At 44.9% G+C, this 19,942-nt stretch overlaps 1 protein-coding gene and 1 pseudogene across 1 annotated transcript; one reads left to right on the top strand and one right to left on the bottom strand.

Moving 5' to 3' along the window:
• Positions 1–378: 378 nt before the first annotated feature.
• Positions 379–8,642, bottom strand: LOC149975904 (uncharacterized; annotated as a pseudogene).
• Positions 8,643–10,173: 1,531 nt separating this feature from the next.
• Positions 10,174–19,939, top strand: LOC110493984 (neuronal vesicle trafficking-associated protein 1). The gene is made up of 5 exons (XM_021568628.3): positions 10,174–10,529; positions 10,855–11,008; positions 11,311–11,427; positions 13,038–13,148; positions 18,347–19,939. The coding sequence occupies exons 2-5, from the start codon at positions 10,880–10,882 to the stop codon at positions 18,536–18,538; spliced, it is 549 nt and encodes a 182-aa protein (XP_021424303.1). The 5' UTR covers positions 10,174–10,529; positions 10,855–10,879; the 3' UTR covers positions 18,539–19,939.
• The last annotated feature ends 3 nt before the right edge of the window (positions 19,940–19,942 follow it).

The following is a 19,942-nucleotide window of genomic DNA, read 5'->3' as shown; positions in this document are numbered from 1 at the left end:
GAACATTACACGTTTTGAACTTCTATTTGCTATTTATGGCCTGTAGACCTCATTGACCTGAGCATTTTTTATTATTTATTTTGACTATAAAAATACATATTGTGCTATTTATCATAGACTACTTTGTGTCAAAGTTTAATAAGGACATTTGTTTTGAAACCATTTCAAATGTTTAAATAGTGGCACAAAATAACATCTGTTGTGTTCACGGTCAAAACTGACCGGTATGATTTTATTAGTAAAGAAAGGACATAGGCCCAAAACTACACATGAAAACTTTACCATATTACAAAATGAATGTCTGAACACATTAAAGAACAACAGTAACAATAGCAGTATTACTAACAATAACAAAAACATTCAAATGTTCACAATCTGTCAATCAATGGTGGTTACATTTTGTGTGTTCTCATGCACATGTTGGACAATCCCTGGTGGTTGTTGCATGTGCCTTGCAAATACAGTATATGCACTGGATTTATGGTACATAATGCTCGTTTTGACATCTCTTTTGCACCTCTTCCTTTTGTCTCTTCTGTCTCTGGTGGCCGTATATCTTGCTTCTGGCCCTTGTATATCTCTCACCAATCCAGCCGAGGATGGTGTTTGAGGAAGATGTTGACGCCTTTGAATGAGGGGTGCCACCATGGCTTTCCCCAACTCTTCAAGGAATAGTCTCCTCTTGAAGAATTTCCCCTGATTCCAGCCTGGATTCACCTTCATCCACACCACAAACGCGTTGTAGGCCGACACATCTAGGATGTTTAAGAACACCACCATGGGCCAACGTGCCGTCATCCTCTTACAAGAGTATGTGTCAGTAACCTGTAGAAGTGGAACAATCAGTAAATAAAATAATGACTACATGCAATTGATACTTCATGTCTTGCATGGTAACGTGAAAAACTGCATCAAGCAAATATTTACATATTCAAATGAATAGAATTCACTCCATATTGTTCACAAATTCAATGAGCATTTCACCAAACAACAACATGTCTTATTTTTATGGTGCAGATAAAACAATCTGGTAATAGGAAAAAAAATACATGAGACTTGAAAGATAAAAAGTAACATACCGTATCAAGGTTGTCAACTCCCCCTTTGTTCCTGTTCTAATCCAGGACAGCGTTGGACAGGCAGTAGGACACGAGTGTGTGTATCGGTGAAGGTAAATTTAGAGGGAAAACGATCCCTGTCCTTGGTAGTGAATAAGGCAGGAGGCAACTCAGGCTTGTTCCTCCTGACTGAGCCCACCATGGTCATTTTTTTTTGGAGTAGCTCCTGACCATGAGCATATGAGGTGAAGAAATTGTCACATGTTATGTTGTGCCCCTAGAGACCTGCAGTCATTTCCAGGACCACCCGCTTCCCCTGGTTCCTTTCGGGAACACCGTCAGCAGGTATCCCGGTGTGAACCTGCATGTTCCAGGCATAACTTGTCCTGGCATCACATGCTGCCCATATCTTTATTCCATATTTTGACGGTTTGCTCGGCATGTACTATTTGAATGGGCAGTGTTCCCTAAAAGCGACCAGACACACATCCACTGTGATGTCTGGACTTGGGTTATAGATGAGTGGCAGCCACTCCATCCACTTGTGCCAAATCTCTCTGATCGCTGCCAGCTTGTCTTGTTGACGGAGGCCTGGTCTTGTATCACGGTTGTCGAAGCGAATCACCCGTGACAACACGTGAAATGTTTGGAGTGACATAGTGGCACAAAAAATTGCCCGACTGTAACGGTTTTCTTGATGAGAAGGAGAGTCGGACCAAAATGCGGCGTGTCTATTGCAATCCATGTTTAATGAAGTAACACACTAAACACAAACACTACCAAAACAATAAACTTAACGAAAACCGAAACAGCCTATACTTGTGTATCCTAACACAGAACAATGACATCAGGACACTAAGGACAATCACCCACGACAAACTCAAAGAATATGGCTGCCTAAATATGGTTCCCAATCAGAGACAATGATAAACACCTGCCTCTGATTGAGAACCACTTCAGACAGCCATAGACTTAGCTAGAACACCCCACTAGCTACAATCCCCATACATACACACCACATACAAAAACCCATGCCACACCCTGGCCTGACCAAATAAATAAAGATAAACACAAAATACTTCGACCAGGGTGTGACAGAACCCCCCCCCCTAAGGTGCGGACTCCCGAACGCACCTCAAAACAATAGGGAGGGTCCGGGTGGGCGTCTGTCCATGGTGGCGGCTCCGGCGCGGGACGTGGACTCCACTCAATCAATGTCTTAGTCCCCTCTCCTCGCGTCCCTGGGTAGTCCACCCTCGCCGCCGACCATGGCCTAGTAGTCCTCACCCAGAACCCCACTGGACTGAGGAGCAGCTCGGGACTGAGGGGCAGCTCGGGACTGAGGCAGCTCGGGACTGAGGGGAAGCTCAGGAGTGAGGGGAAGCTCAGGAGTGAGGGGAAGCTCAGGAGTGAGAGGAAGCTCAGGCAGGTTGATGAATCTACCAGATCCTGGCTGGCTGGCAGATCCTGGCTGACTGGCAGATCTGGAAGAGTCTGGTCGACTGGCAGATCTGGGAGAGTCTGGTCGACTGGCAGATCTGGAAGAGTCTGGTCGACTGGCAGATCTGGAAGAGTCTGGTCGACTGGCAGATCTGGGAGAGTCTGGTCGACTGGCAGATCTGGAAGAGTCTGGTCGACTGGCAGATCTGGGAGAGTCTGGTCGACTGGCAGATCTGGGAGAGTCTGGTCGACTGGCAGATCTGGGAGAGTCTGGTCGACTGGCAGATCTGGGAGAGTCTGGTCGACTGGCAGATCTGGGAGAGTCTGGTCGACTGGCAGATCTGGGAGAGTCTGGTCGACTGGCAGATCTGGGAGAGTCTGGTCGACTGGCAGATCTGGGAGAGTCTGGTCGACTGGCAGATCTGGGAGAGTCTGGTCGACTGGCAGATCTGGGAGAGTCTGGTCGACTGGCAGATCTGGGAGAGTCTGGTCGACTGGCAGATCTGGGAGAGTCTGGTCGACTGGCAGATCTGGGAGAGTCTGGTCGACTGGCAGATCTGGGAGAGTCTGGTCAACTGGCAGATCTGGGAGAGTCTGGTCGACTGGCAGATCTGGGAGAGTCTGGTCGACTGGCAGCTCCATGCTGACTGGCTGCTCCATGATGACTGGCAGCTCCATGATGACTGGCAGCTCTGGCTGCTCCATGCTGACTGGCTGCTCCATGCTGACTGGCAGCTCTGGCTGCTCCATGCTGACTGGCTGCTCCATGCTGACTGGCAGCTCTGGCTGCTCCATGCTGACTGGCTGCTCTGGCTGCTCCATGCTGACTGGCTGCTCCATGCTGACTGGCTGCTCCATGCTGACTGGCGGCCCTGGCTGCTCCATGCTGACTGGCGGCCCTGGCTGCTCCATGCTGACTGGCGGCCCTGGCTGCTCCATGCTGACTGGCGGCCCTGGCTGCTCCATGCTGACTGGCGGCCCTGGCGGCTCCATACAGACTGGCAGCTCTGGCGGCTCCTTGCAGACTGGCAGCTCTGGCGGCTCCTTGCAGACTGGCAGCTCTGGCGGCTCCTTGCAGACTGGCAGCTTTGGCGGCATCCTGCAGACAGGCAGCTCTGGCGGCTCCTTGCAGACTGGCAGCTCCTTGCAGACTGGCAGCTCTATGTAGACTGGCAGCTCCTTGCAGACTGGCAGCTCCCTGCAGACTGGCAGCCCCCTGCAGACTGGCAGCTCTATGCTAACTGGCAGCTCTATGCTAACTGGCAGCTCCTTGCAAACTGGCAGTTCTGAACAGACGAGAGACTCCGGCAGCGCTGTAGAGAAGGAAGGCTCTAACAGCGCTAAACAGGCGGGAGACTCCGACAGCGCTGGAGAGGAGGAGGGCTCCGACAGCGCTGGACAGGCGAGGCGCACTGTAGGCCTGATGCGTGGTGCTCGCACTGGTGGTACTGGGCCGAGGACACGCACAGGAAGCCTGGTGCGGGGAGCTGCTACCGGAGGGCTGGGGTGTGGAGGTGGCACAGGATGGGTTAGACCGTGAAGGCGTACTGGAGATCTTGAGAGCGGTGCTGGCACAGGACGTGCAAGGCTAGGGAGGTGCACAGGAGGCCTGGTACGTGAGACTGGCACCATCTTCACCAGCCGACTAACACGCACCTCAGGACGAGTATGGAGCGCTGACCCAGGTGCCATCAAATCCCCGACACGCTCCGTCGGGCGAATTCCATGTTTAAAACACCAACACAGCAACTCCCTCATTTCTCTCTCCTCCAATTTCCCCATTAACTCCTTCACAGTCTCTGTTTCGCTCACCTCCAACACCGGCTCTGGTTCTGGTCTCCTCCTTGGCTCCTCACGATAAACAGGGAGAGTTGGCTCAGGTCTGGCTCCTGACTCTGCCACACTCTCCCTGAGCCCCCCCCCAATACATTTTTGGGGCTGACTCTGGGGCCTCCGTCCGCGCCGCCTTGCTTGCTTCGCAAACTCCATTCTCCTATATCCTTCCGCGCACTGCTCCATCGAATCCCAGGCGGGCTCCGGCACTCTCCCTGGGTCGACCGCCCACCTGTCTATCTCCTCCCAAGAAGTATAGTCCATACTGTACTCCACTTTGGGCTGTTCCTGCCTGTTGACACGCTGCTTGGTCCCTTTGTGGTGGGTGATTCTGTAACGGTTTTCCTGATGAGAAGGAGAGTCGGACCAAAATGCGGCGTGTCTATTGCAATCCATGTTTAAGGAAGTAACACACTAAACACAAACACTACCAAAACAATAAACTTAACGAAAACCGAAACAGCCCATACTTGTGTATCCTAACACAGAACAATGACATCAGGACACTAAGGACAATCACCCACGACAAACTCAAAGAATATGGCTGCCTAAATATGGTTCCCAATCAGAGACAACGATAAACACCTGCCTCTGATTGAGAACCACTTCAGACAGCCATAGACTTAGCTAGAACACCCCACTAGCTACAATCCCCATACATACACACCACATACAAAAACCCATGCCACACCCTGGCCTGACCAAATAAATAAAGATAAACACAAAATACTTCGACCAGGGTGTGACACCGACCAGACTCTGCATCCCATAGACGTGGTAGATTAGTTTCTGGATCTGTACCAACCAGCCAAAATCAAGAGACCCACGTATGCTTGGATGTCTGTCCGGTGTACCTCCTTCCAGTTGTCTTTGTAAATGCGTCTCCCCTCCAAGTTTCTCATATTTATCACTATAGTTTTGATTGACTCTGTCAGGAACAGCTCGAAGCAGGATTTTATGTCATCAACCTGGGATATGGCGTATCTCGATGGCCCTGGGGTCATCCTGATAACATTTTCAGCCGACAGCCAACCTCTCAGGTGGGGATGAAGACCAGGACAAATTCCCATTCTTTGACCGGAATGTAACAACAACCTCAGCAGGGCCCTCTTCCTCATCACTGGATTGTTCCACATCGGTAGTCTCTTGGTCTTGATCATATTCGGTATTGCATTCAACTTCTGACACTTCCTCCTCTAATGCATCTTCCCTGTCAGTTTCCTGGCTTCTCTCCTCCTCACCAGTGTCATGATCAAAGATATGATCAAGAGCCTCACATACAGTATATCGTTTGGTCATTGGGCTGCCACAGAATGAATTGTGAGCAAGACATCAAAAAAGCTTTATATACCAGAGCTGCGAGAAAAGTTCCATATATTATTGAAACAATGTTGCGATTGTTTGTGAGAATGTCAACAGGTGTGGTTCCCGTGGGGGAAAGATTATTTTGGGGAAAGGTCCCCTTGGGGTTTGCCATGGAAGCCAAGAAGGGGAGTGAGGTGTGTGTGTGTGTGTGTGCTCAAACACACATGCATGTGGGGGTCTGGGAGAAGAAGTGTGTCCATCTGATGAATGTGCATGTGCCTGAACTCAATTTTATACACTAATTGTAGTCTCACCAATTCATTTCTAATGACCGGTCATTTTTGACCGGGAACACCACAGGTGTACAAAAGTTAAATAAAACACCCAAAATGTAATGAAAATCATCTAAATGTATTTTGTGTGTTCAGATGCTCTGTGTGGACAAAGTCATGGAACCATATGGCAATCAGATTAAATCAACTACATTTTTCAGAGAGAAAACATGTAAATAGGTCCAATTCAACTGGAAAACAACAGGGGGGTTAAGAAGAAATGTCTTAACAGCCATTTTTTCCTTAACTATAGACTTAAGAAGGAAGTTAAGCAAAGTTGCTATTCCTCAAAAAGGTTATTGGACATTTTGTGCACCGTTTCTTATGTTTCTCCTTAAGCAAAAAGTTAATGGAAATGTTCGTAGATCCAAAACAGCCAAACTCAGGGCAGTGAGAGAAAAAGCTAATGAAAGCAATTTTTTAACTCACTCACAAACTTAATTTGAAAGTTTCAGTATTTATTATTTTAAACCCAAGAACATGTTTTAGAACAGTAATATCAGTCACATAATATCAGTCACATAAAGTTAAATAAAGTCCAAAATGTGTCACACCCTGACCATAGTTTGCTTTGTATGTTTTGTTTGGTCAGGGTGTGATCTGAGTGGGCATTCTATGTTGTGTGTCTAGTTTGTCTGTTTCTGTGTTTGGCCTGATATGGTTCTCAATCAGAGGCAGGTGTTAGTCATTGTCTCTGATTGGGAACCATATTTAGGTAGCTGTAACAACGTTTGTCTGTAGAAGGAGAAGCGGACCAAAAAGCAGCGTGGTGGTTACTCATGTTCTTTAATGGAAAATGAATGATACATGAAATAACTTAAATCTACAAAACAACAAACGGAATGTGAAAAACCTATACAGCCTATCCTGTGACAACAAACACAGTGACAGGAACAATCACCCACCAACACACAGTGAAACCCAGGCTACCTAAGTATGATTCTCAATCAGAGACAACTAATGACACCTGCCTCTGATTGAGAACCATACTAGGCCGAAAACATAGAAATGCCCCAAAACATAGAAAAACAAACATAGACTGCCCACCCAACTCACGCCCTGACCATACTAAATAAATACAAAACAACGGAAATCAAGGTCAGAACGTGACAGTACCCCCCCCCCCCCAAAGGTGCGGACTCCGGCCGCAAAACCTTGACCTATAGGGGAGGGTCTGGGTGGGCGTCTGTCCGCGGTGGCGGCTCTGGCGCGGGACGCGGACTCCACTTCATCACTGTCTTAGTCCGCCTTATTGTCCGCCTCCGTGGCTTTCTCACCATGGCCACCCCTCTCAATGACCCCACTGGACAGAGGGGCTGCTTGGGACAGAGGGGCAGCTCGGGACAGAGGTGAAGCAGCTGCTCGGGACAGAGGGACAACTGCTCGGGACAGAGGGGCAGCTGCTCGGGACAGAGGGGCGGCAGCAGCTTGGGACAGAGGGGCGATAGCAGCTCGGGACAGAGGGGCGATAGCAGCTCGGGACAGAGGGGTGGCAGCTGCTCGGGACAGAGGGGCGGCAGCTGCTCGGGACCGAGGGGCGGCAGCTGCTCGGGACAGAGGGGCAGCTGCTCGGGACAGAGGGGCAGCTGCTCGGGACAGAGGGGCGGCAGCAGCTTGGGACAGAGGGGCGGCAGCAGCTCGGGACAGAGGGGCGGCAGCTGCTCTGGACAGAGGGGCAGCTGCTCGGGCGGCCCCTGGCTGACTGGCGGCACTGGCGGCCCCTGGCTTACTGGCGGCCCCTGGCTGACTGGCGGCACTGGCGGCCCCTGGCTTACTGGCGGCCCCTGGCTGACTGGCGGCACTGGCGGCCCCTGGCTGACTGGCGGCACTGGCGGCCCCTGGCTGACTGGCGGCCCCTGGCTGACTGGCGGCACTGGCGGCCCCTGGCTGACTGGCGGCACTGGCGGCCCCTGGCTGACTGGCGGCACTGGCGGCCCCTGGCTGACTGGCGGCACTGGCGGCCCCTGGCTGACTGGCGGCACTGGCGGCCCCTGGCTGACTGGCGGCACTGGCGGCCCCTGGCGGCACTGGCGGCCCCTGGCTGACTGGCGGCACTGGCGGCCCCTGGTTGACTGGCGGCCCCTGGCTGACTGGCGGCACTGGCGGCCCCTGGCTGACGGGCGGCACTGGCGGCCACTGGCTGACGGGCGGCACTGGCGGCTCCTGGCAGACGGGCGGCACTGGCGGCTCCTGGCAGACGGGCGGCACTGGCGGCGCTGGGCAGACGGGCGGCACTGGCGGCGCTGGGCAGACGGGCGGCACTGGGCAGACGGGCGGCACTGGCGGCGCTGGGCAGACGGGCGGCGCTGGGCAGACGGGCGGCACTGGCGGCGCTTTCTCACTGAGTGAGAAATGCCTGACAGGTTCCTGACTCTCCAGCGAAGCGTTCCGGAGGAGGTAAGCGGGGTTCTCGGGAAGCCAGGGTGGCCGGGAGAGATGCGCGCTGCTGACAGCTGGATAACTGAGGGGCTGGGAGGTTACCCGTCGTGGTAGGCTGCCTAACAGACAACCCGCAGAATTGCTCCAGCAATGCATCCAGCGCGCGGTCATGGTGTTCGGCCAAGTTCTAGAAACCTTCCATGACACCACGAAGCAACTCCTCATGCCTTCCAATGGTGACTCATTGGGAGGAGGTGACGTTGCGGAGCTGGTCCGAGTCTGCTGGGTCCGTCATGGCCAGTCCGTACTATCAGACTTCAGGATAAGATCCAGATGCAGACAGTTCAAAATAACAAATGTTTGTTTACAAAACAGGGGGCAGGCAAACAACAGGTCTATGGCAGGCAGAGGTCAGTAATCCAGGGCAGAGTCCATAAGGTCAAGAACAGAAGGCAAGCTCAGGGTCAAGGCAGGCAGAATGGTCAAAAACCGGGAGAGCTAGAAAACAGGAACTAACAAGAAACAGGAGTACGGGAAAAACAGTGGTACGCTTGACGAGACTAGACGAACTGGCAACAGACAAACAGGGAACACAGGTATAAATGCACCAGGGAATATGGCGAAGATGGGCGACACCTGGAGAGGGGTGGAGACAAGCACAAAGACAGGTGAAAAAGATCAAGTGTGACATACACTGGCTGCCCCACCACCACAGAAAGCACAGAGCTATGCTGAAACACCTGCATTTTGGAGCTGCCTTACTCAGTAAAACAAAAAAGAGACCATGTTTGTATTTTTGCAAACTGATATGTGACACGTATTAATGCCAAAATAATATTCCCCACCTGCCCTGAATGACGGGTCGCCACTGCCCATAACATGATGCATCCACCGCTATGCTTGAAAATATGGGAGTGGTACTCAGTAATGTGTTGCATCGGATTTGCCCAAACATAACACTTTGTATTCAAGAGAAAAAGTGAATTGCTTTGCCAATTATTTTGCTGTATTACTTTAGTACCTTGATGCAAACACAATGCATGTTTTGGAATATTTTTTATAGGCTTCCTTCTTTTCACTCTGTCAATTAGATTAGTATTGTGGAGTAATTACAATGTTATGATTCATCCTCAGTTTTCTCCAATCGCAGCCATTGATATTTGTAACTGTTTTAAAGTCACCAAGGAAATCCCTGGGCGTTTTCCTTCCTCTCCGGCAATTGATGCTGTATAGGAAGGACACCTGTATATTTGTAGTGACTGGGTGTATTGATATACCATCCAAAGCTTGATTAATAATTTCACCATGCTCAACGTGATATTCATGTCACGTTCTGACCTTAGTTCCTTTGTTTTGTCTTTTGTTTTAGTATGGTCAGGGCGTGAGTTGGGTGGGTTGTCTATGTTAGTTTGTCTATGATTTTCTATTTCTGTGTTTGGCCTGGTATGGTTCTCAATCAGAGGCAGCTGTCAATCGTTGTCCCTGATTGAGAACCATATTTAGGTAGCCTGTTTTCCATTGTGTTTTGTGGGTGGTTGTTTCCTGTTTAGTGTTTTTGGTTCACCTTTCAGGACTGTTTGTTTGTTTGTTTGTTTGTTTGTTTGTTTGTTTGTTTGTTTGTTTGTTTGTTTGTTTGTTTGTTTGTTTGTCTGTCGTGTTTGTTGTTTTGTCTAGTGTTGCATATTTCATTAAATAATATGAATACTTACCATGCTGCACCTTGGTCCTCCTCTCCTTCCCCAGACGACAAGCGTTACAATTCATTGTCAGGTTAAAAACGTTTTTTTTTGTACCCATCTACCAATAGATGACCTTCTTTGCGAGGCATTGGAAAACATGTTTTATTACATGTTCAGCTCAGTATCAATGTTTCTTTCTTTTGATTAGATTTAAAATAGTCTTTCAAAGTTTAGATGTAAAACCATTATCTCCCTAGACCTGCTCCCATGTGTTATCTCGTGCGTAGCCTATGCATGGGGTGTAGGCTACTGTTGTTACATCACTTGGCTGCCAGCAGCAGCATCCGCTCAGAGAGTCCGCCTTTGAGGAGCATCAGCTAGAGCTTGTCCATATTGTGCATCTACAACATCTTAAATCGGCTGAGTCACACCTACACCGGCGGTTTCAGTTATAACAATAAAATACGACCATCAACAAGGATTAAAATAAAAAACGTTAGCAGGTAAGGGTTGATGTATTAGTCAATGTCATATACAAGTTTATCGTTCTTATTATGATAAAAATGGATACTACAAAGGATGTTTTATTTGCGAGCGCTCCTTCTGGTATCCTATAATGAAATTAACAAAATAATCCACGTTCCTTATCTATGTTATCAATTGCAGTGTGTTTGAAATGCAGGCGTGTTTTTGTTTCAGCACAGGAATGATTGGCTACGTTAAGATAAAACTAAAACAATCATATGCCATTCATAATTTAGACGGCGCATAGGCCTACATGTATTCATCATACAATCACTATTGAACGCCCTGTCCTTCTCCGAACAGGTTTTACACCCTATCGTCTCGAAAAATGGTTAAATTGGGGAATAATTTAAGTGACAAAAACAACGCCAAAACCGTCTCAGAAGATGGATTCGACACCATTCCCCTCATAACACCCTTAGATGCCAGTCAACTGCAGTTCCCTGTACTCGACAAGGTAATATTTATTCGAGTGAATTGAAAGCCTATTGGTGCAGTATATCTACTCCACCCATCGTCAATGTTTTTATGGAGGTTTTTTTTTTACAGGATGAAGTAATATGAATGTGACCAACTAAGGATCCAATAGAAATAAACGTGTCAATGTAACCACTATTTTGTCAATAGCCTCAAATAAAAATCTATCAATCTATTCACCATTACACACATGAAGGATATAGCCTACAAATGTTACACCTTCGTGCAGGCCTATGATCAGCATTATTTATTTACATCTTGGCATTTGCCATTGTGTTTCAGGTGGTGGTAAAGACCAAAACAGACTATGATGGGGAGCACAAGAAGAGCAAGCTGCACTCCCCCAAGATAGCAGCATTCTCAATAAGCATCATTGAAGGGGTATCTGAGCGACTTAAAGTAAGATATGTTTTCTTGTTCTTCACCCAAACCCAAGCCCCCCTTGATTAATCCAACTGTTGCCATGGCAATGGTCTTGTAATTGTCGTGTCTCACTCAGTTTTTTTTTCTCTGGTTTTTTTATTTAACCTTTATTTAACTAGGCAAGTCAGATAAGAACAAATTCTTATTTACAATGACGGCCTACCAAAAGGCAAAAGGCCTCCTGCGGGGACGGGGGCTGAGATTAAAAATAAATTAAATACAAATATAGAACAAAACACACATCACTACAAGAGAGACAACACAGCAGTACATAACGAGTGACCTAAGACAACAACATAGCATGGCAGCAACAGATGAGTTTACATAGAGGTCTTTGAGAAGCAAATTGCTAGGCTACAGATCACCTGAAGAAGCCATACCTGCTCACTATCTAAGAGTGGTCCATCAAAAACATTGGTGTGAATTCATTCCATGACATCCCATAGCACAATTGATTTCCCAATCTGTAGTGCTCAAATGCTCTTTGTGGTATTTTCCAGCTCGCTATGCTGATATCTTTGTATCTGAAGTCTTAAGGCATAATCTGTTATCAGATAGGGCAAGACATTTACTTTTCTGTAGGCAATATGCACACTGTAGTTGAAAGGGACATTCCCTACCTGGTTTCTTTCTTGTCTGGCTCCATGCTGGTTTTGCAGAGCAGCCCTTGATATCAATTCTTTAATGATTTCCGCAAGATGTTTCTAACTCTAATAGAGAAATATGACATCATCTACATCCTGGAAAATCAGAAGGAACTCTTAGTAAACCTCAGTGTCAATAAAAATCGATGATATAATACACTAAGTTTGGGCCCGTGATCAAGACAAAATCAGGTCCCATATTTATAAAGCGTTCCAGAGTAGGGTTGCTGATCTAGGACCAGTTTAGCCTTTTTTATTACACTGGTCTTAGTACAGCACTCCTTCTCTGAGACGCTTTAAGAATACGGGCCCTGGCCTCATAGCTGAGGCTGGCATATTTGACAAAGTGATTTTCCTGACAACTCTCTCCCACTCCCCGCCTCCTCAGTTCCTTGAAACGCCTGTAGCCATTGCATAATACCCTGGAGATGCCAGTGCAATGTACTTTTACTCTTTTAAAGACATCATGAGTCTCACTCTGTTCGGTCTAACGTCCAATACCTATTCCCTAATCAAACCCTTAGACATGTCTTGATGAGTCCCAGTAGAGCTGAAGTAATAGGATAGGTGCAATTAGCCCTCTGGCCCCATATTCATAAAGTGATTCAGAGTAGGAGAGCTGATCTAGGATCAGATCGCCCCCTGTCAATGTAAACTTATTCATTATGATCTAAAAGGGAAAACTGTTCCTGGATCAGCATGCCTACTCCTTCTACTGAGGCCATGAAATAATTGGATTGGTAGAGGCGAAATAGTAATAACTCCGCCTATCCCTGTGGTTGGGCAAATGCAGATTCTGTCATATTTCTTACACCCATCTAGTTTAGTAATCTACCACAGAGTAGTATCTAGTGGCTAGCCGTCTAGGGATTGATTTGGGCTTGGGCATGGTGTGACCTATCAGTAACCCAGAGATGATGTTTGTCTCTCTCATCTTCCTAGGTCACTCTGCTGGTGATTTGTGCTTTGGCATTTCTGGTCTGCGTGATGTTTCTGGTGGTCTATAAAGTCTACCAGTATGAGCAGCCCTGTCCAGATGGCTTCATGTACACGGTAAGCTACTACAGTAAGCATCCCACTGGGCACACACTGGTTGAATCAACGTTGTTTAAATGTAATTTGTCAGCGTATTGTGACGTGGAATCAATGTGGAAAATGCATTGGATTTGAAAAAAGTCATCAACCTCGGCTCGGTTTCCCGATAGTGATGGAATTTAGGCTTAACTATGCATCATAAAAATAACTTCTGAAGATGTCACACCCGTTTCCCAAAACACGCAGTGCACTCGTTACAAAGTTAAACTTAACTGAGTCGCTTCAGGAGCTGTATTGTGCTGAAAATGATTCCAGAATATAGGCTAAAGAGCTCCCTGTTGCTCTTAAATTGTTTATGGTTATTTCTTTACACAATAGTTTTCCCATCATGAGAATAAATGTTCTGTAGTCTATTATGTATGTAAGTGTTTGTATTATGTTTGTCATGTGTTATAAGTGTTTACTCGTACCATTTTTGTAAGCAATCTTTGATTAAGTAAAATCTGAATTTTTCTGTTTGTCTAAACTGTGAGCAAGAATGAATAAAAGTTGTTTGTTTGCTATAGACAATATCAGCTTGACCTAAAAATAGGATATGATGACAATGGTTTTTGTAATTGCTCAACAAATCATTGTAGCCTAATGGCAGGCAGGAATTGGGCTTCAAGTAGGCCTAACAGATATTCTACAATTAAATCATTAAACAAATAGAATAATTAAACATGAAGTAGCAAGTTAAGCGACTTTACTATAGACCTAATATGTTGACCTTTAGGTTATTGTTTAGGTTACAACGAAACGTGTCAGCTTCTAGATAATAGTAGCCTATAGGCCTAATAGATACGAATATGGAATAGACTCAGATGTAGCCTAATGGCTTAATGCTAGGTAGGTCTATCAATTGCACACGAAAGTGCTGTCAACCATTTAACCTAAATATATAATAGCTAGATTATTATGCTATTTCAGTTTTCATTAAAAAAAGCAAATTTATCCTTGCTTTGCTTGGTTAAAACATTGCACACTTTTTAGGCCATTCAACGATGACGTTTTCGACGGTCACAGAGAGACAGATAAACATCTTCATTCTATGTTTAGCTGAGATTTTCTATGTGTAAAGTGGGTAAATGGTGATCTAATGATGCACTTAGCTGTTCTACGAGGGGTCTGAGGCAGGCATTAGATTACGAGCAATTTCAAGTACAGCGTTAATAAAGACAGTTTTGGGAAACGGCTCAGAAGTTCTAAGGATTAACTTAGCCTTAAGATGCTTTTGGGAAACCAGGCCCAGGATTGTTTTCATCTCCTTTCAACCAGCATTGTAAACATTGAAATTAGGGTAAAGTGTCAACTTAAATTCATTGACAACCTGATTAACAAGTTTTTACATCGATCTAATTCCAACATAATCATCAGAACTATGTATATGTTGAAATTGCATTGACAATTCCATGTAGAAATGTTTATTTAAAAAAAAAAATCCTACATCAATATATATTGGGTGGTTGAAGTTCTGTAGAATTTCATATTTGATTAGACATTTGACCTTGTTTCACTGTTGTTAGTAAAATTATATTTGAATCAACGTCATTGTTTCAACATCATTCTATCAACCGAAATAAATAGATATATTTAAATCAAATGTGAAGCCACAGTCCAATAATTTCTGACTGAACAGGGACTCCTACTGGAATATGAGGAGTAATGCACTTCAGTGAGAATAAGTCTACCATCCAGATTCATACCTCTATGTTTCCTGTTTAGCTTTGGAAACAAGCTGTGTTCGATTCAGCTGAGCTATAATGTTAACACATTTAGACATTGATCAGTATTCATACTCTTTTGCGTAGACAACCTAAATGACACTGCATAGTTGAAAATAGAGTTTTTGATATGGGATTTGAAATTTTATAGTGGAAATATTTGCAGATAACCCATATCTGCCAATATGTCTATTATTATAGCTAGAATAAAAATAAAACATTTTTCTGTATGGATTGTGCTTAAAACAGCCCTTCGACAATACTCAGAAAGCTGATTTCTTAAATTTGAGGAAATGACATTAATGTAAGTGCCACACAGAATAGGTGCACCAGAAAGCTGATATTATTTAATGGAAAAACTGTTACTCTAGTGAAAGGAGGATAAACTGCACTGATTCCAGCAAAAATATTTTTCTCAAGGCTCTGAAAACTGAGCTGCCTCATGCTGGGAAACGACATAGGACACATGTTCAATGTATTGCTATTTAGCTATGTTTTCATCAATTGTAAGGCTATTGCCACTGAATTCTGGTAGTTGTCACTTGAAAGGAAAAATATCAATCACAAAATGCGCCGCTGGCACAGCGTTGCCTCAGTGATAGGTCCTTGCTATCTGGCATCCTTGGGTTGTCCCTACTCCATTGAAGTTGACATTTAAAATGGTTACGGGTTCGGTTCGGGTTTAACATATGTATGTCCTAAGGATCCCAGATATCACTAACCCTCCATGAACGCCGTCAAGTACACAGCTAGTTAGTTATCTGTCTAGTTAGTTAGCACGCGTCATGGAAATGGCGATTAGTGAAACGTGAATTTGAACCAGTGCCTATCAAGTGACAATGAGTCCATACATCAAAACGTAGCTACGAAGCGCTACTTTGTAATCTGCTATGTTTTTTTTAGTGTCTCTGAAAAAATTTGAATGACAGATCTTGAGGAAGACCCTTTGCAAAGAGCAAATATAACACCAGATTTCGCTGGCTTCACTAAAGGGCTCTAGTGTCCTGTCTTGCTGTAGCGCACCAAAGCAAGATAGGCTTATAGCCATGCAAAGAGTGCCCTCTTCAGGACAAATAATAAAATGCAACAACAACAAGCATTTAATTCCATTAAAAAAAGAACTTTTCTCCGCATTTTATATCGGTCATTCTCGGTGGATTAAACGGCGATACAAATACATCGGTAAAAACCGAGAATGACGTTTCTTACGTTTTTTTCGAACGTTTCTTACACAAGCTGTATGTGAAAGTAAATTCGGAGTGAGGTTGGGTTTATCTAGGCTACATTGACATCTGATTTGCCCAAAGGACAATCATTGGTTCATGGCATATGGATGATCCATGGATGATTGGATCTTTCGAAGTAGTTACCATTAGCCCTATAAATGGGATGCCAAATTCATGATATTAGTAGAAAACTTTTAACTTTGGATATTATCTCTGGTATTCATAAGTGGCCCGATTAAGAAATCATAGGCTCTGGGGCTCTTTTTTTGGCTGTTACCTGTATGTGCTTGTCATAAGATTTAATCCACAGTTCTTTTTTTTATGTTTTAGAAACAAAATTATGCTCTCTGCTGTATTTTGAACATTGAAAGTGGGCTCCTGTCGGTTTTTAAAATTATTATTCTCTGCCTCGGGCCCACATACACTTGTGTAAGAAAAGTTAGTTACTTTTAACTATTCAATGTTATGTAGGTAGTCTATGCAAATGAGTATGGAAGCTGATCAATGTCTGAACATGTTGCTCAGCCAAAACGTACACAGCTTTTTCCCAAGCCAAGCAGGGTACATACAGTGCATTTGGAAAGTATGGACTTTTTCAGACCCCTTGACTTTTTCCAAATTGTGTTGCGTTAACGGCCTTATTCTGAAATGTATTAAATTGTTTGTTTTTCTCGCCATCAATCTACACACAATACCCCATAATGACAAAGTAAAAGCAGGTCTTTAGACATTTTTGCAAACTTACACAAAATATTAACTGAAATATCACATTTACATAAGTATTCAGACCCTTTAATCAGCACTTTGTTGACGCACCATTGGCAGCGATTACAGCCTCGAGTCTTCTTGGGTAGGACGCAACAAGCTTGGCACACCTGTATTTGGGGAGTTTCTCCCATTCTTCTCTACAGATCCTCTCAAGTTCTGTCAGGTTGGATGGGGAGCGTTACTGAACAGCTATTTTCAGGTCTCTCCAGAGAGGTTCGATCCGGGCTCTGGCTTGTCGAAGAGTCCCGAAGAGAGTCCCAAAGCCACTCCTCCATTGTCTTGGCTGTGTGCTTAGGGTTGTTGTCCTGTTGGATGGTGAACCTTCTTCCCAGTCTGAGATCCTGAGTGCCCTGGAGCAGGTTTTCATCAAGGATCTCTCTGTACTTTACTCCGTTCATCTTTCCCTCGATCCTGACTAGTCTCCCAGTTCCTGCCGCTGAAAAACATCCTCACTGCATGATCCTGCCACCACTATGCTTCAACATAGGGATGATGCCAGGTTTCCTTCAGATGTGACGCTTTGCATTCAGCCCAAAGAGTTCAATCTTGGATTCATCAGACCAGACAATCTTGTTTCTCATGGTCTGAGAGACCTTTGGGTGCCTTTTGACAAACTCAAAGCGGGCTGTCATGTGCCTTTTACTGAAGAGTGGCTTCCATCAGGCCACTCTACCATAAAGGGCTGATTGGTGGAGTGCTGCAGAGATGGTTGTTCTTGGTGCTGGTCACATCCCCGACCAAGGCCCCCCCCCCCCCCCCCTCTTATTGCTCAGTTTGGCCTGGCAGCCAGCTCTCGGAAGAGTCTTGGTGGTTCAAAACTTCTTCCATTTAAGAATGATGGAAACAATGACGTTGATTAAAACATACAATTTGACTCTCAACATTGAAACATGGTCAAATAAAATGTCTAATCAAATATAAAATGAAACAACTTCAACCACCCAACGTTTCAATGTTTAATTTAACGCAATTTGAATGTATACATAGTTCTGAAGATTATGTTGGAATTAGATTGACGTAACAACCTGTTCGTCAGGTTTAGTCAATATAATGACGTTTTACTCTTATTTCAATGCTTACGACCCTGGTTGAAATAAGATGAAAAAGGCGGCGGCGGATTATATTTAAAAAAAATCGAATGTATTTTTCCACGTTGATTCCACATCACAATGCATTGATAAATTATGTTGAAACAACCCCTGTTTGCCCAGTGGGATGCCTCTTGTAGGTACCAATGAAGACCTTATTTAAAAAAAAATGCAGCATACAGTTGCACTTTCAAGACAGAACTTGAATCAATTCTCCTTTTTTTTAAAAATATTATTGGCACCTTGATGTTATCTTCTTTTCAGTAATGACAACGACAGGTTTTCACAAGCACTTCCAGGTCTTATTTTGTCCACATTTTTAGAGTTCTGCCTCTTGTTCCTATGCTAAAATCGCTCTCTCCCTCTTGCAGCAAGGTCGGTGCATGCCGACGGGGATATACGGCTACTACCCCCCTGGTGGTCGCGGGCGTCTCTTCACCATCATCAACCACTACAACATGGCCAAGCAGACCATCACCCGGTCCGTGTCCCCGTGGATGACCGTCATGTCAGAGGAGAAGGTCACCCAGCAGGAGACCGAGACCCACCAGAAGCTGGCCTAATCCACTGGGCTGTATTCAGAGGTGAAACGTTAAGAATGTTACAGATACAATTGCAATGAATAGAGCTGACCTGATGCCCAATTCTACATGAGCGCTAATCATATGTGTGCTACAAAATGTGTTTCTATCTCAGCGTTCTGTAACGTTGCAGCCTTCTGTACTAGGATCACCATCTAGCCCTGTGAAAAACTCCAAATCTGGAAAAGCGTTGGAGCTAAAATGATTGTTCCTGAGCTGCACCAGTTTTAATTGTTATTGTAGAACTGCAATATATCAGAAAAAGTATTGTTTTAAATCAGTTCAATTATTTTACAGATGCCTTTGTGTAAGCAGACTGGAATAGGGGTTGGAGAGATATTGGTTTTGCTTGAATAGCATCCGCGGTTAGTTAAAATTATTTGAGGGGAGAACACGCACACGTCTTGCCACATACTCGTTGACAAAACTTATTTTTACACAAACGTAAAATGGGGAATAAATATAAACTGACTGAACCATCTAGTGTCTGTGGAGCTGGTTTAACCACACATGCACGCATGACTTTACAAGACTTCTGCATTTCACACAAGCAGACTGTCTTTGTTACAAAAATACATATGAAGTACTGTCAGAGAATGTCCTGTTTAGCCCTTGAGATCCAGCTAAAATGGCTGATAAAAAAATACCGTTTTGCCTCCCCTATTTGTGGATGAATGGGGTATGACTCACTTGAAGATGCATTTTGATGATCAAAAATCATGTCCTATTGATGTTTTGGAAGTCAAATGACTCCAATGTGTAGATGAGTTTTAATTCTGGGTCTTGTTCAGTAAGCATGAAACAGGGGAACACATTTTGAAACGGGGAGATACTACCTAAACTTATCCAATAAGAAATGCCCATTTTCTGTTTCCGTTTCAAAACACTTTGCAACGATGTGCTATACTGAACACGGCCCTGATATGACGCTCACTATATGTCTGTAGAGCTCACCTTTATTGTGGACACTGTTTGATCAGGCACTATGTCAAGGTCTTCAGAAAGCATGTGAATGCTTATTGTCACTGCATAGCATATCCCATGTCTTGTTGTTGATATTGAATGTTTTTGCATTGCTCTTTAATGTAACGTGTAATGCCATTGAATAGGGTTCTGTAGTAGTCAGTCACCCTAAAAGCCAGTCAAGTCATACAGATATACCAGAGTGAGGGAAGCGTGCAGTGCAACTCTAAAAACGTCATATTTGAAAGAAATCTTCATTGCTTAAAAAAAAACTTTTTTAAGTGTCATTAGTTTTTTCAACGATACAATGACTTAAACAGAAGTACATTTGATGCTGTGTTTTTGAGGACAATTGAGGAAAATGGATTGGCTTTGAACTGTACACCAAATATCTATTAAAATGCACACATTTCACATCAACCT

Source organism: Oncorhynchus mykiss, chromosome 17 (assembly GCF_057628025.1).
Source record: "Oncorhynchus mykiss isolate SJ-2025 chromosome 17, ASM5762802v1, whole genome shotgun sequence".
Taxonomy (NCBI): Eukaryota; Metazoa; Chordata; class Actinopteri; order Salmoniformes; family Salmonidae; genus Oncorhynchus; species Oncorhynchus mykiss.
The sequence above is the reverse complement of the archived record's forward strand: the minus strand, read 5'-3'. Positions and strand labels throughout refer to the sequence as shown.

Coding starts and splice junctions, on each gene's coding strand:
- LOC110493984 (XM_021568628.3), top strand. CDS start 10,880: ATGGTTAAATTGGGGAATAATTTAAGTGACAAAAACAACGCCAAAACC. Junction 11,428..13,037: donor GGGTATCTGAGCGACTTAAA/GTAAGATATGTT, acceptor TCATCTTCCTAG/GTCACTCTGCTGGTGATTTG. Junction 13,149..18,346: donor CAGATGGCTTCATGTACACG/GTAAGCTACTAC, acceptor TCCCTCTTGCAG/CAAGGTCGGTGCATGCCGAC.